Source organism: Felis catus, chromosome A1 (assembly GCF_018350175.1).
Source record: "Felis catus isolate Fca126 chromosome A1, F.catus_Fca126_mat1.0, whole genome shotgun sequence".
NCBI classification, from domain to species: domain Eukaryota; kingdom Metazoa; phylum Chordata; class Mammalia; order Carnivora; family Felidae; genus Felis; species Felis catus.
In genome coordinates this window covers 94,574,114-94,586,884 of record NC_058368.1, presented here as the reverse complement: position 1 = coordinate 94,586,884, position 12,771 = coordinate 94,574,114, and the positions used below count along the sequence as shown (strand labels likewise).

Here is a 12,771-nt window from a genome sequence, read left to right as displayed (position 1 = left end):
TCTAATGTTTAAGACTCAATGATAAGAAGAGACCAAAGGTAAAGACACTTTAAGGTTAATTTGCCTTATTTTATTTTTAATGTTTATTTTTGGGGGAGAAAGAGAGAGACAGCGAGGCAGGCATAGGGAGAGAGAGGGACAGAGGATCTGAAGCAGGCTCTGAGCTGACAGCAGAGAGCCCAAAGCAGGGCTCGAACCCACAAACCGTGAGATCATGACATGAGCCAAAGTAAGATGCTTAACCAACTGAACTACCCAGCTTCCCTGCCTTATTTATTTATTTATTTATTAACATGAAAATAGGACAGCTAGCAATACGGCAGTGTTTCTCAAACTTACTTGATCATTAAGACTTACCTGGGGTGCTGGAGGAAAAAAAAAGTATGGATTTCCAGGCCCCCTCCTTGGAGGCTCTGATTCCTGAGGTTTAGGGTAGGGATCAGAATGAGTATTATTAAAAGCATTTGAAGGAATTTCATGATCAGGCAAACCAGGGAAATGCTTGGTTTCATGGAAAGAAGACTGACTTACTACTGGGGTTCAAAAATACCAAGAGTGGCCAGGTCTTCTGTGTGTCCTTAACTGAGTCATTTGATCTCATTGGGGCTAAATTTCCTCGCTTGTAAAAATCAAACAACACCAAGACAGGTTTTAGTCCAAAATCCCCTTGAAGACAGGAACCCACTGGACTATGCTCACAGCTGGATCTCTGCCTAGCCCAGTTCCCCAGCACAGGACGACCTCTTGGTTATTATTTGTTGACCAATTCACTAGCTCGACAACATAGAAGATTCCTTTTCAAATTTAAAACCATATGATTCTAAAATCAATAATAAAATAATCCATTTGGTCAGCCATTTGCAAAACAATATTCTCAAAACAAAACAAAATATAAACAAACAGACAAAACAGCTCCCCCCACTCCTTTGACTGGCAGGTGGCTGGTGAGCCTTTCAAAGGATCAGACCTGGGTCACTGGGTTTCACGCCTTCTTCACAGGATGGTGACGGTTCAAGGTGATGAAGTGGATGCACTTAGCATCACGTGTGGCTCACAAATGTTAAGTAGAGGCTCAGTAAAAGGGAGTTGAATCTGGAAAACCCAGGAAATTATGTGGAAAACAGAGTAAGTTCTCAGGCCATGTACACAGGAATACCATAGTCATAGCATAACTTTTAGGATTTTTGTTAATTTAGTCCCAAAACATACTGTCAAGTAACAAGTTGAGAATCATTAGGAACCTTCCCTGGCACATATGCTTGGGACACTGATAAAGAAGGAAAAATAAACCCTGAAAACTCTTGTTTATAACATTTCAAGTTTATTCTAAAATCAAATACTAATTTTTTTTACATTTATTTATTTTTGAGAGATAGAGACAGAGTGGAAGTGGGAGAGGGGCAGAGAGAGAGGGAGACACAGAATCTGAAGCAGGCTCCAGGCTCCGAGCTGTCAGCACAGAGCCCGATGTGGGGCTCAAACTCACAGACCGCGAGATCATGACCTGAGCTGAAGTTGGACACAACCGACTGAGCCACCCAGGCGCCCGATACTAAATCTTTTTTAAAAAAAATTATACATTCCTCTATTTAAAGGCTTCCATATATTATATAGTTCATATAACTTGAATTAATGGTTCTGCAGGTGAAATGCACACACCAGCAGCATCACCTTGGAAATGCGAATTCTTGGCCCCAGACCTAAGGCATCCAAAACTCTTGGTGGGGGACAGCAAAATCAATGATGTAAATGTCTTCCAGGTGGTTCTGTTGCACTCTGAAGTATGAGACCCCTGACTTAGGGTAAACAGGATTCTGTTACAAAAGCAGAGGATTCTGTTACAAAAGCAGACCCAGGGGCGCCTGGGTGGCTCGGTCAGTTAAGCATCTGACTCTTGATTTCAGTTCAGGTCATGATCTCATGGTTCACGGGATGGAGCCCCGCCTTGGGCTCCATGCTGAGCTTGGAACCTGCTTGAGATTCTCTCTCTTCCTCTTTTTCCCTCTGCCCCTCCCCCACCCATGCTCTTTCTCCCAAATAAAAAGGAATTAATTAAAAAAATAAAAGCAAATCCAAAGAAGGCTCAGCTCAAAGGTCTGTATAACCTTCTACAATGTATCAGAATTGAAAAAAATCACACCATCTACCTAGTCAACTAACCTACAACAACACACTTTTACATAACTTGTTTCCTCCTTTTGAATAATCTTGAAATACTGATCCTGAATTGCAAAGAAAAAGTCAACCACTGGCGTGTAGGATACTGTCATCCTAATTTCTCAATTTTGCAAATAAAATACAAATTTTTCAGGGGCGCCTGGGTGGCGCAGTCGGTTAAGCGTCCGACATCAGCCAGGTCACGATCTCGCGGTCCGGCAGTTCGAGCCCCGCGTCGGGCTCTGGGCTGATGGCTCAGAGCCTGGAGCCTGTTTCCGATTCTGTGTCTCCCTCTCTCTCTGCCCCTCGCCTGTTCATGCTCTGTCTCTCTGTCCCAAAAATAAATAAACGTTGAAAAAAAAAATTTAAAAAAAATACAAATTTTTCATAAAAATACTGCCAGGTATTACCAAATTTAATTTTAATGTTATCAACATATTAACAATAAAAAACAAGACAATACAGTGCAAAGTCACAGGGTGTGGGGGTGTATTTTTAATTCAAGAAGCGAGTCGGACTTGGAACTTGTGTGTAAGGTTGGAAGGATAGCTAGCTCTTACAAACTTATGATTGTATGTTCTCTGTAAGGAGAGCTCTCAGCTACAGAGTTCTGAACATCTTAAAACTACATCTTCTCAGGTACCAGTAAAGACGAAAGACATTTTTGACTTGAGGGCAGAGACGGAGATGTTCGGGCGAGGCGATGCTGAGACCATGCACTGTCACCCTTTGGTCACAAGTGAAGGCATTGGAGCGACTACCCATTCTACATTGTTCTACAGTTTCAGAGAACATGAACCTTCAGCATCTTCTCCCAGCATTTCCCCCAAGCCCTAAAACCCACGAGAAAGAGGTTGGCTTCACTGTCTAGAAGAAACAGAAAGAAGAAACAAAGCTGTTCCCAGGGAACAGCTCCTAGTCAGGAACGGGGTATGGCAGTGTGCTGACCACCTCCCCAGATTCGGTGACAATGGCGTCATAGACCCACCGACGGTTGCACCGGCACTCGGGCCCACACTTGTTGGAGTTGCACTTGGGACAAGGGTAGAAGCAGCCCAGACAATTCTTCTCCAGGCAATCGCACAGATCGGCGTCGTTACAGATCAGCCGGCCACTTTTGTCGTACTTCTTCCTGACCCTGCCGAGAAAGCAGACAACAGTCCCGGTTTCCTCAGCACGGAGAATGAAGGATTATGCAGCTCACTTCAAAAATACAGCCCGTCTATTCTGAGCAAATGTCATCCTCAAGATTACCCAGCCATGCTCCAGAATGTGATATGGCAGCGGTGTTTGGGGAAATTCAGCCAACATGCCACGGATTCCCAACACGGCCAGGCTAGTCGCTTCGTTTTCCCAGCATGCCGGGGAACAGAATATTCCACCAAAGCAAACGAGAAAGAACAGCTGAATAAAAGCTTCTTCCTACGAATGCCCCCAATTTTTCTTCAAAACTGTAATCATCCTTGATGAAGTTTTCCCTGAAAAATTGCACTCTTTTTTTCTTTCTATAAAAAAACAAAACAAAACAAAACAAAACAAAACACTAGAGGGAGGGGCACCTGGGTGGCTCAGTCGGTTGAGCATCTGACTCTTGGTTTCTGCTCAGGCCATGATCTCACAGTTGGTGAGTTCGAGCCCCGCGTCGGGCTCTGGGTTCACAGCGTAGAGCCTGCTTGGGATTCTCTCTCTCTCTCCCCCTCTCTCTGCCTGCCCCTCTCCCACATGCGCATGCACACGCACTCTCTGTCAAAATATATAAACTTTTTTTTAAAGCACTACAGTGAATACAGTTATATTTTTAATAACTCGAGATAAATATTAGAACTGTGCATTACTACGCCATCATCATTAAGAAGAAAGACACACACGTGCACTAACAGTCCTTTGCTACCTAACAGTCTCCAGGTACCCTTGCTTCCCTTCCTTTCTGATTTTGTTTCTTACCCAGTGGAAGGAGAGAGAGCAGGTGATCAAGGTGGTAGGATCCGTCGTGAGCTAAGTGAAGGCAATTCGTTCTGTACCCGAGGCGAGCAGCGGAGCCCACACCCGGCTCTAAGTGCCCACACTTTCTCTGTCAGCTCCCGCAACACGTCCAGGAGGCAAAAGCTTCCACAAGAATTCTGCCACCCTCTCCAAACAGAGCCCTTCTGAAATAAACCCTTCAAAAGTGAGCCGCATGAAAGCCTCCGTGTGACAAAAGTGCCTCTATATAGCTTGTATCCCTTATTAACAATTGGAAGTAAAAAATTAACAAGGGCTGGCCCTAAGCTGGTGTGGTGAGACTGTCCACTTTTCTGCTCCCTTTATCCTCAAACAGGCACAGAATCTCCTCTCTTCCGGTTCAGCTGAGTAACGCTATTCCTTCTTCCTCCCTCTCCTAACAAAGCAGGGGAGGCTGGGGATTACTATGGAAACTTGCTGCCCGATTTTCTCACTTTATCGGGAATACCTTCCAAAGAGGATTTACATCTGAAGCACTTTGTCTGTGGGATGCACAGACCACCCCCTCCCATGTCCACCAGGAAATCCAGGTGCCAGCAGACCAGGAGATTTAAAATCTAATATGGGGGCGCCTGGGTGGCTCAGTCAGTTAAAAGTCTGACTTTGGCTCAGGTCATAATCTCACAGTCCGTGGGTTCGAGTCCCATATTGAGCTCTGTGCTAATAGCTCAGAGCCTGGAGCCTGCTTCAGATTCTGTGTCTCCCTTCCCTCTTTGCCCCTCCCCTACCCATGGTCTCTCTCTCTCTCTTTCAAAACTAAACATTAAAAAATAAATTAATAAAAAAAAATCCAATATGGAAACCGTGGTCATGAAGCCACCAGAGAGCACATACCAGATCTTGTCCTTGTCACCTTGCCTTAACCCAAAAATATTCCTTTGCCTTAACTCTGATACCAACACACAGATTTTATAGTTTCCTGTCCATCTGATGCTTTCTTTTATAAAACTCTCAAATATCAGACATACAAAAGTATGCAAAACAGGGGTGCCAGGCTGGCTCAGTTAGAAGAGGTCTTGATCTTGGGGTCATGAGTTTGAGCCCCGTGTTGGGTGGCAAAGATTATTTTAAATGTTTATATATTTATTTTTTGAGAGAGAGCATGCGAGCACATGCGTGAGCCAGGGCAGGACAGAGAGACACAGGGAGAAAGAGAATCTCAAGAAGGCTCCACACTCAGCACAGAGTCTGATGTGGGGCTTGATTCCACGAACCGTGAGATCATGACCTGAGCTAAAATCAAGACTCGGATGCTTAACTGACTGAGCCACCCAGGCGCCCAATGGGATTACTTTTAAATAAATAAATGAACTTAAAAAATAAAGTGTGCAAAACATAAATGCAAAGGTAAAGAAGAAGAATAAACCAAATCTCCACTTGCCCACTGCCCAGCTTGATAAAAGGGTATTATGGCACTGAGGTCCTCTCCATGACCCGCCCACAGCATCCCTCAACCCCGCCCTCCAAGAGGAACCACAGCTTTAAGTAATAACAATCCCTTGGGGTCTTGAGTTGGCTCAGTCGGTACAGTATGCAATTCTTGATCTTGGGGTCATGACTTCAAGCCCCACATTGGGCATCTGGGGTGCCTGGGTGGCTCAGTCACTTCGGTGTCCAACTTCAGCTCTGGTCCTGATCTCGTGGCTCGTGAGTTTGACCCCCATGTTGGGCTCCATGCTGACAGCTCAGAGTCTGGAACCTGCTTCAGATTCCTTCTCTCTCTCTCTCTCTCTCTCTCTCTCTCTCTCTGCCCCTTCCCCGATCACTCTCTGTCTCTCTCTCTCTCTCAAAAATAAATAAACATTAAAAAAAATTAAGGGGCCCTGGGTGGCTCAGTTGGTTAAGTGTCCGACTTCAGCTCAGGTCATGATTTCACGGTTTGTGGGTTCGAGCCCGGCACTCAGAGCCTAGAGCCTCCTTAGGATTCGTGTTTCCTTCTCTCTCTGTCCCTCCCGCACTCGTGCTCTCTCTCTCAAACATAAATAAATGTTAAAAAAGATTTAACATAAAAAAACAAAATTCATCAACATTGGTATTGTCAGACTAAATGCTGCCTCTCTCTGGAACCTCTCTGCTGTACTGATGAGCTTCTGTATCCTGAATGTTCATTAGCCTTTTCTTCATTGTTTGGTTCATTTCTCTCTTTAGATGTTTATCTTTTTCTTATTGACTTATCTAAACTCTGGATACTGACCTTCCAAATTATAAATAACTTCTCCTATCCTGTGGTTTGTCTTTCACTATTTTTAAGGCGTATTTTAATGGGCATAAATTTTTAAGTTTTCAAAAAATGTTTAATGTTTATTTTTGAGAGAGAGGGAGAGGGAGACACAGAATCCAAAGCAGGCTCCAGGCTCCGAGCCATCAGCACAAGGCCTGACGTGGGGCTTGAACCCCCCAACCGTGAGACCATGACCTGAGCCAAAGCTGGACCCTACATCTTTCTTACTTTCAATCATCTTTCTTACTAAAGCTATTACTCTAATCCAAGGGTTTCTGGTACCTTTAAAAAACGGATTACTAGTCTGGGATTATTGTCTATTTCTTGAAGTTGCTAACTTCCAAATACATGGGGGCAATACTGCACTTGAGAAAAGATATTTTTAAAACATAAAGAAGAGGCAATCTTTGCTTTGTCCAGGAGAATTTGGGCATGTTACAATCCCGCAAATCAAATACAATAAATCATGATCTTACTTGTATTTCACAGAAAAATACTCATTCATCTTTGACATCCGAGCTTTCTTTTTCTGCTGCCTTGTTTCAGGATTAAAGTCCGCTACCTGTGGTCCCGGGTTTTGAAACGCCAAGCATTTTAACTGCCGCTCTATCTGTTGCTGCGAAACAAATAAAATGTATTAGTAGTAAGAATTTGAGAGTTGTTTTATGTTGTATCAAAATAAACTTCTGCCATAATATCATGAAAGCACAGATGTTTTACCCAGAGAAAGAAACAGTTTTATTTGATTAAGTCTCTAAAGATGATGTAAATATCCTCACGTGTAAATTTCCTCACGTTAGGTCATTCTTTCTGAATGAAGAAATCCACAGTAAAAAACTCATATAATTAAAAAGGGAAAACCACAGAAAACAACCCAGCAGGAACAGAATTCCTCTTACACCTGGAAAATACCAGTTGGCTTCTCAAATCTGATGGGGATGAAAGTCAGAATTAGCATTTTATGGAGGGAAAGAAAAAGGGAAGAGAGCCCTTCTGCAACTCTTGGCTGCAGAAACTCAAGGTGAAGGGTCTCAAACCACAATGGGACCCCAAAGTGCACACAGCCCCATCCCCCCATCTCTGTGTTCTGGAATATGTTTCACAACAATCATGTTGTTGGATCACTTCGAGGCAGTGTGCACCCACCTGAAGGGTCCACTCTCAGTAAGAGCCAGATTTGAGGAAGAAAATCTTCCTCGCATGGCTTTCTAGAGTGTTAGTGGATATTTTCAAAAGACTCCATCTGGGGACACTTACAGATGGAAAAGAAATGGAGCCCAATTGAGAAAGACAAGGAACAAAGATGCTTCTTCGATAAATCCTGACACCTTATTTCAAAAATGTGGCACATAGGTCACCAGGGAAGGGAATGCTCTTCTGAAGGATTTCAGAAGAATATAATCTCATTGGCCCCAAAACACACAGGCTGTCATACAGAGATGAAATACCACACCTGGAAACAAAAGGGAAACTTTCAAAGTGTGAATTTCAACGTAACAAGTCAGTAACAACTTCAGCCTTGTCTGCAGTTGATTTAGCTTATAATAATAGTCCAGTTTGTCTAAAATAATATAAATATGTTCCTTTAAATTTTCTGGGTTATTTTTTAAGTTTATTTATTTACTCGTTTGAGAGAAAGGAGAGAGCACAAGCAGGGGAAGAGCAGAGAGAGAGGGAGAAGGAGAGGGAGAGGGAGAGGGAAAGGGAGAGGGAGAGAGAGAGAGAGAGAGAGAGAGAGACAGAATCCCAAGCAGACACAACATGGTAAGTGCACAGCCTGCCACAGGGCTTGAATACACAAACCACGAGGTCATGACCTGAGCCAAAGTTGGATGCTTAACCCACTGAGCCACCCAGGTGCCCCATGTTTCTTTAAATTTTCATTTTGGTGTGTGTGTATGGGTTTGTTTTACAAACTAGACCGTATGAAACAATTCTGTATTTAGGTATGGCTGTGAAATAAAGACAACTTCATATCGTCTACTGTCATTGTCAGTTCCATGACAAAAGTGTAAGAACACAGACACGAGACCAAGTTCAAACCTTGGCCACTTGTCAGGGGTGTGCACTGAACAAGCTCCCACCTCTCTAAGCCTCACTGATTCCCTTTGCAAAACGGGGTCACGGTAGTACCCTGTGATACAAGTTTGATGAATTAATATCTACCAAGTTTTAGAATCATGACCAGCAGGTAATAGGGGGCAAAAAAACCCTTAGGGCTTGTTAAATAAAAACACTGGACTATAGTCTCTGCAAATATTTTTCTCCAAGGGGCAGGATTTTATTGCACAGAACACTGGGTTGTAAATCAAAGGAGGTGAGTGGCAGAGAGGAGGTACGTGAAGTGAGACCAGCCCCTCAGAGAGCAGAAAGAAATGGGGGAAAAGCCCCACCTGTATGGAGGAGCAGAGAACCTTCCTGTGAAATCCTGACGGGACCCACCTTCCACCCAAGACCAGGCTCACCTCCGAGATCCCCGAGCTGAGACCTCTCCAAATACCATGAAACCCTAATATCCCTTGCCTTACCAGCTGCTTTTGTCCGATCTGACAGTCTTTCTCAGGAGAGCTTTGACCTGTGTGTCCCTCTTGCGCGACACTCTTCTCTGATTGTCCATTCATGTCCAATCACTAAACGAAGGAACTGGGACCAAAAGAGAACACATTAGTTTGATACATCTCCGGTAACCTAATCCTGGGATTTTCTGGCTCTCTCTCTACATCCTTCTTTCTTTCAAAGCCAGGTTTCCTGCAAAAGCCATCCACTCTCCTGGCTTCTTTTTTTACCCCTCACTCCAAAATCCCATATCTGCCTCCCCCCAGACCACCTGACCAATGCTTTTCTCTGCCGGGAGTTCCATGAACAAATCACACCTAACTTCTAACCATTCTTAGCATCACAGACTTTGCTGGAGCAGACGACCCTGGGACCATCCACTTCTCTCTCTCACTCTCTTTTTAAATGTTTATTTTATTTTTGAGAGTGAGCAAGAGAGCGTGAGCAGAGGAGGGGCAGAGAGAGAGAGAGAGAGAGAGAGAGAGAGAGAGAGAGAATCTCAAGCAGGCTCCTTGCTGTCAGCACAGAGCCTGATGCGGGGCTCGAACTCAGGAACCGTGAGATCACGACCTGAGCCAAAACCAAGAGTCGGATGCTAAACCCAATGAGCCACCCAGGCACCCCACTTCTCTTTAAGAGTCTGCATTCTTAGACCCCCATTTTCCCCCCATTACACGTAATCCCTTGACAAAAAGTAAGACACGTGAATGTCATATGTCCCCAGTAACATTGTGAAAATCCCATCCGCTTTTGTGGGTTCAGTGTCACCTCTTTGCGCAGATAGTTCCTCAGGGTGCTCTAAAAGCCCTGGCTTCCTCACTCAAGTTTCCTGACACATTTCTAGTACAATATGGGCAAAAGGGAAGGCATCCGGTGTCCATAAAACCCAGCTGCTAACATGCCTGCAATTTGCTGTGAAATACTTGGTTGTATACACAGGGTGCCGTTTATGGATGCGTGACTTAGGTGAGGTCAACATGGGATGCTAATCGCAAATTGCATATCTCAGGCTGCTCTGCAGTGTTCTCTCTCAGAAAGGACCAAGCTCCAGAGGCGGCTCCCACAGCCCTGCGGGTTGTCTTACCTCTCATCCACCGCTGGGACTGTCTACAGGGGTGCTGTTTCTACCGAAGAAGCCTGACTTATGCTTTACCAAGGTCCCTGGGGGCGTTTGGCACCACAGGCTTGCTGCTTGCCAGCTGGATCTATCAGCGTATCTGCATTCTCCCAGGTCTAAGTCATAGACCATCCACTCTTCTGTATCCTGCACTCTCCAGTTCCCCATAGTAGGTCAGGAAGTTGAGTTTTCTTTCCCTAACAATTGATTTTCCTTTTCTTTTCTTTTTTTTAACGTTTATTTATTTTTGGGACAGAGAGAGACAGAGCATGAACGGGGGAGGGGCAGAGAGAGAGGGAGACACAGAATCGGAAGCAGGCTCCAGGCTCTGAGCCATCAGCCCAGAGCCCGACGCGGGGCTCGAACTCACGGACCTCGAGATCGTGACCTGAGCTGAAGTCGGACGCTTAACCGACTGAGCCACCCAGGCGCCCTGATTTTCCTTTTCATTCTCTATCAGGTGAAATCCACCCTACAGATAGTGGCCTTAGTATTAATGGTACTTACCTTTGACCAGGACAGCTTTAACCTTTGCGTCAGCTTGACGAAACCCCAGCCCAGGCTTCTTCCTGACTCTTGAAACTGACCTCCTTTTTCCCAGAGTTTTTACTTCAGAAAACTCATCGTTATAAATTCTTTCTCTGTCCCATTGACATGCAAATCTTCTCGGAGCCTCCAGCCAGTTTTACAACCCAAGAATGTCTTGCTCAAAGATTAGGAGGCATCCCTTTGAAATGCAATCAGCCAGGAAGATGGCACCTGTGTTTGCGTTTGCCAGTCTCTGTGGGAAGGTAGAGCCTAACTTGCTAATTGGTGGGTGCCAATTAGCAAACACAGGTGGCTTAATCACGGAGAAAACCATTTGCAAACTCAAGGTGCTCGACACATCTCCTGGATCAGCCTCTGTCAAGCCCTCCAGTTGTTTCCTTCTGCCTTTTGGGTCACGCTGAGTTCACACTGAGTTCTGGCTTCTCTCCCCTGTCATCACGGTCTTGAACCAAGTCTTGCCTGTTTACTTGTGTCCCGTGCAATTTTTCCTTTGACAGTCTCACATGCAGTGTCACTTGTGATCAGCCAAACACTCATGCGGAGTATTTTCCAATTCATCTGAAGTTAAAATCACACGGAGCTATTTTAAAAATTGTAAATTTCCTGAAGAAGGAGGACTTAGAACCACTTCCATTCTGACCTCCATGTCTACTTCCTAATTAAGATCTTTCCAGCTTATCTTTTTTTGCAAAGTTTTATTTAAAAAAATTGTTTTAATGTGTATTTATTTTTGAGAGAGAGAGAGAGAGTGCACAAACAAGGGAGAGACAGAGGAGACAGGGAGTCACAGCATCTGAAGCAGGCTCCAGGCTCCGAGCTGTTAGCACAGAGCCCGACACCAGGCTTGAACTCACAAACTGTGAGATCATGACCTGAGCCGAAGTTGGACCCTTAGCCAACGAAGCCACCAGGCACCTCTCAAATTTTTGTTTAAACTCCAGTTCGTTAACATATAGTGTAGTATTGGTTTCAGGAGTAGAATTTAGTGATTCATCACTTATATATAACACCCAGTGCTCATCCCAACAAGTATCGTCCTTAGTGGCCGTCACCCATTTAGCCCATCCCCCCCCCATTCCTCCATCAACCCCCAGTTTGTTCTGTATAGTTAAGACTCTCTTAGGGTTTGCTTCTCTCTCTCTCTCTCTCTCTCTCTCCTTTTTTCCCTCCCTTATGTTCATCTGTTTTATTTCTTAAATTCCACATGTGAGTGAAATCTGCAGCTTACCTCTTAACTCTGGCAAAAGACCCTGAGAGCAAAGCAGCCCCTACGGGAACCCAACTACCGGCTCAAGCAATTAGGTCTGGCCTGAGCCAGCAAGACCCCAAGTGACTGATCCCAAGACAAAGATACACCTGACCTGCACTGCCCACCTGTGGAGACCCACCCACCTCTGTCCCACATTTCCCTTATATAAACCTACAAGTATTTCTAGCACTTTGGAGACAATCTTTGAGATCTTTCCGGTGTTGGCCTTGCTGAAATAAATTCCTGGTTCACTATCCCTCCTCTCTCTGCCTTTGGATTTTGTGAGCCGTGAGCAGCAGAACCTCATCTGTTTGGCTCTTGCACCCCTGGCCCCCAGTTACACTTTCAAATTCCAGACCTACTGGGCTTGCAATTTGCAAAGCAGAATCCTGGTAATCTGTATAATTAATGAGCCCTGCAGGTGAATCATCCCCTTAAACTCCCCTTAAACAACAACAAGAAGTAGGTGTTAGTTTTCTCCAACCAGTCTTGCCATCTGATCCTAAAACTACTGTCTATTTTCTACCCACCCTCAATTCATCCAAACCATTGTGGTTGTGATAATATTTTCCTAAATCCGATATTTCTTTATCTCATTCCTATTATAAGACTTTGATGAGTTCCCACAATAACACCCCACAAGCCCACCATAGCAGAGAAGGTCGGTCCCAACCACCCCCAAATCACCCATGTCTACACTCGACTCCCTGCACACCCCCATTCAGGGCTGAGCCTGCCTGATCTCACCATTCCCAGTAACAAACACACCTCTCACCTCCCCCTAACTTGGCACTTGACCTTTGAACTCTGGTCTCTGCTCCAAAAAGGCTCCAGAAACCTCCCCTGACCTCTCTATTCCCTGCAGGCTTGGGATCTCTTTGGTGCTTCCTGAAGAAAATCTCTCCTCCCCAAAAGGGAGGT

The 12,771-nt window shown here is 44.8% G+C and overlaps 1 protein-coding gene across 2 annotated transcripts; it reads right to left on the bottom strand.

The window, feature by feature from the left end:
- Positions 1 to 290: 290 nt before the first annotated feature.
- On the bottom strand, positions 291 to 11,962 carry ARL14EPL (ADP ribosylation factor like GTPase 14 effector protein like). Of its 2 annotated transcripts, XM_045057777.1 has the most exons (6): positions 11,830 to 11,962; positions 10,560 to 11,159; positions 8,908 to 9,022; positions 6,856 to 6,995; positions 3,146 to 3,295; positions 291 to 1,092 (listed from the first exon to the last, which is right to left on the bottom strand). In XM_045057777.1, exons 3-6 carry the CDS (start codon positions 8,998 to 9,000, stop codon positions 1,041 to 1,043), a joined length of 435 nt encoding a protein of 144 aa, XP_044913712.1. In that variant the 5' UTR covers positions 9,001 to 9,022; positions 10,560 to 11,159; positions 11,830 to 11,962; the 3' UTR covers positions 291 to 1,040. The 2 variants fall into 2 exon arrangements, with proteins under 2 accessions (XP_044913712.1, XP_023110110.1); XM_023254342.2 differs by lacking the exon at positions 291 to 1,092 and having other exon boundaries at positions 2,552 to 3,295.
- Between the last annotated feature and the right edge of the window lie 809 nt (positions 11,963 to 12,771).

Excerpts from the sequence above, each read along its gene's own strand:
- ARL14EPL (XM_023254342.2), bottom strand. The coding sequence starts at position 9,000 with ATGAATGGACAATCAGAGAAGAGTGTCGCGCAAGAGGGACACACAGGT. Across the intron at positions 6,996-8,907 it reads AGATCGGACAAAAGCAGCTG|CAACAGATAGAGCGGCAGTT; the intron begins GTAAGGCAAGGG and ends TTTGTTTCGCAG. Across the intron at positions 3,296-6,855 it reads TATTTTTCTGTGAAATACAA|GGTCAGGAAGAAGTACGACA; the intron begins GTAAGATCATGA and ends CTTTCTCGGCAG.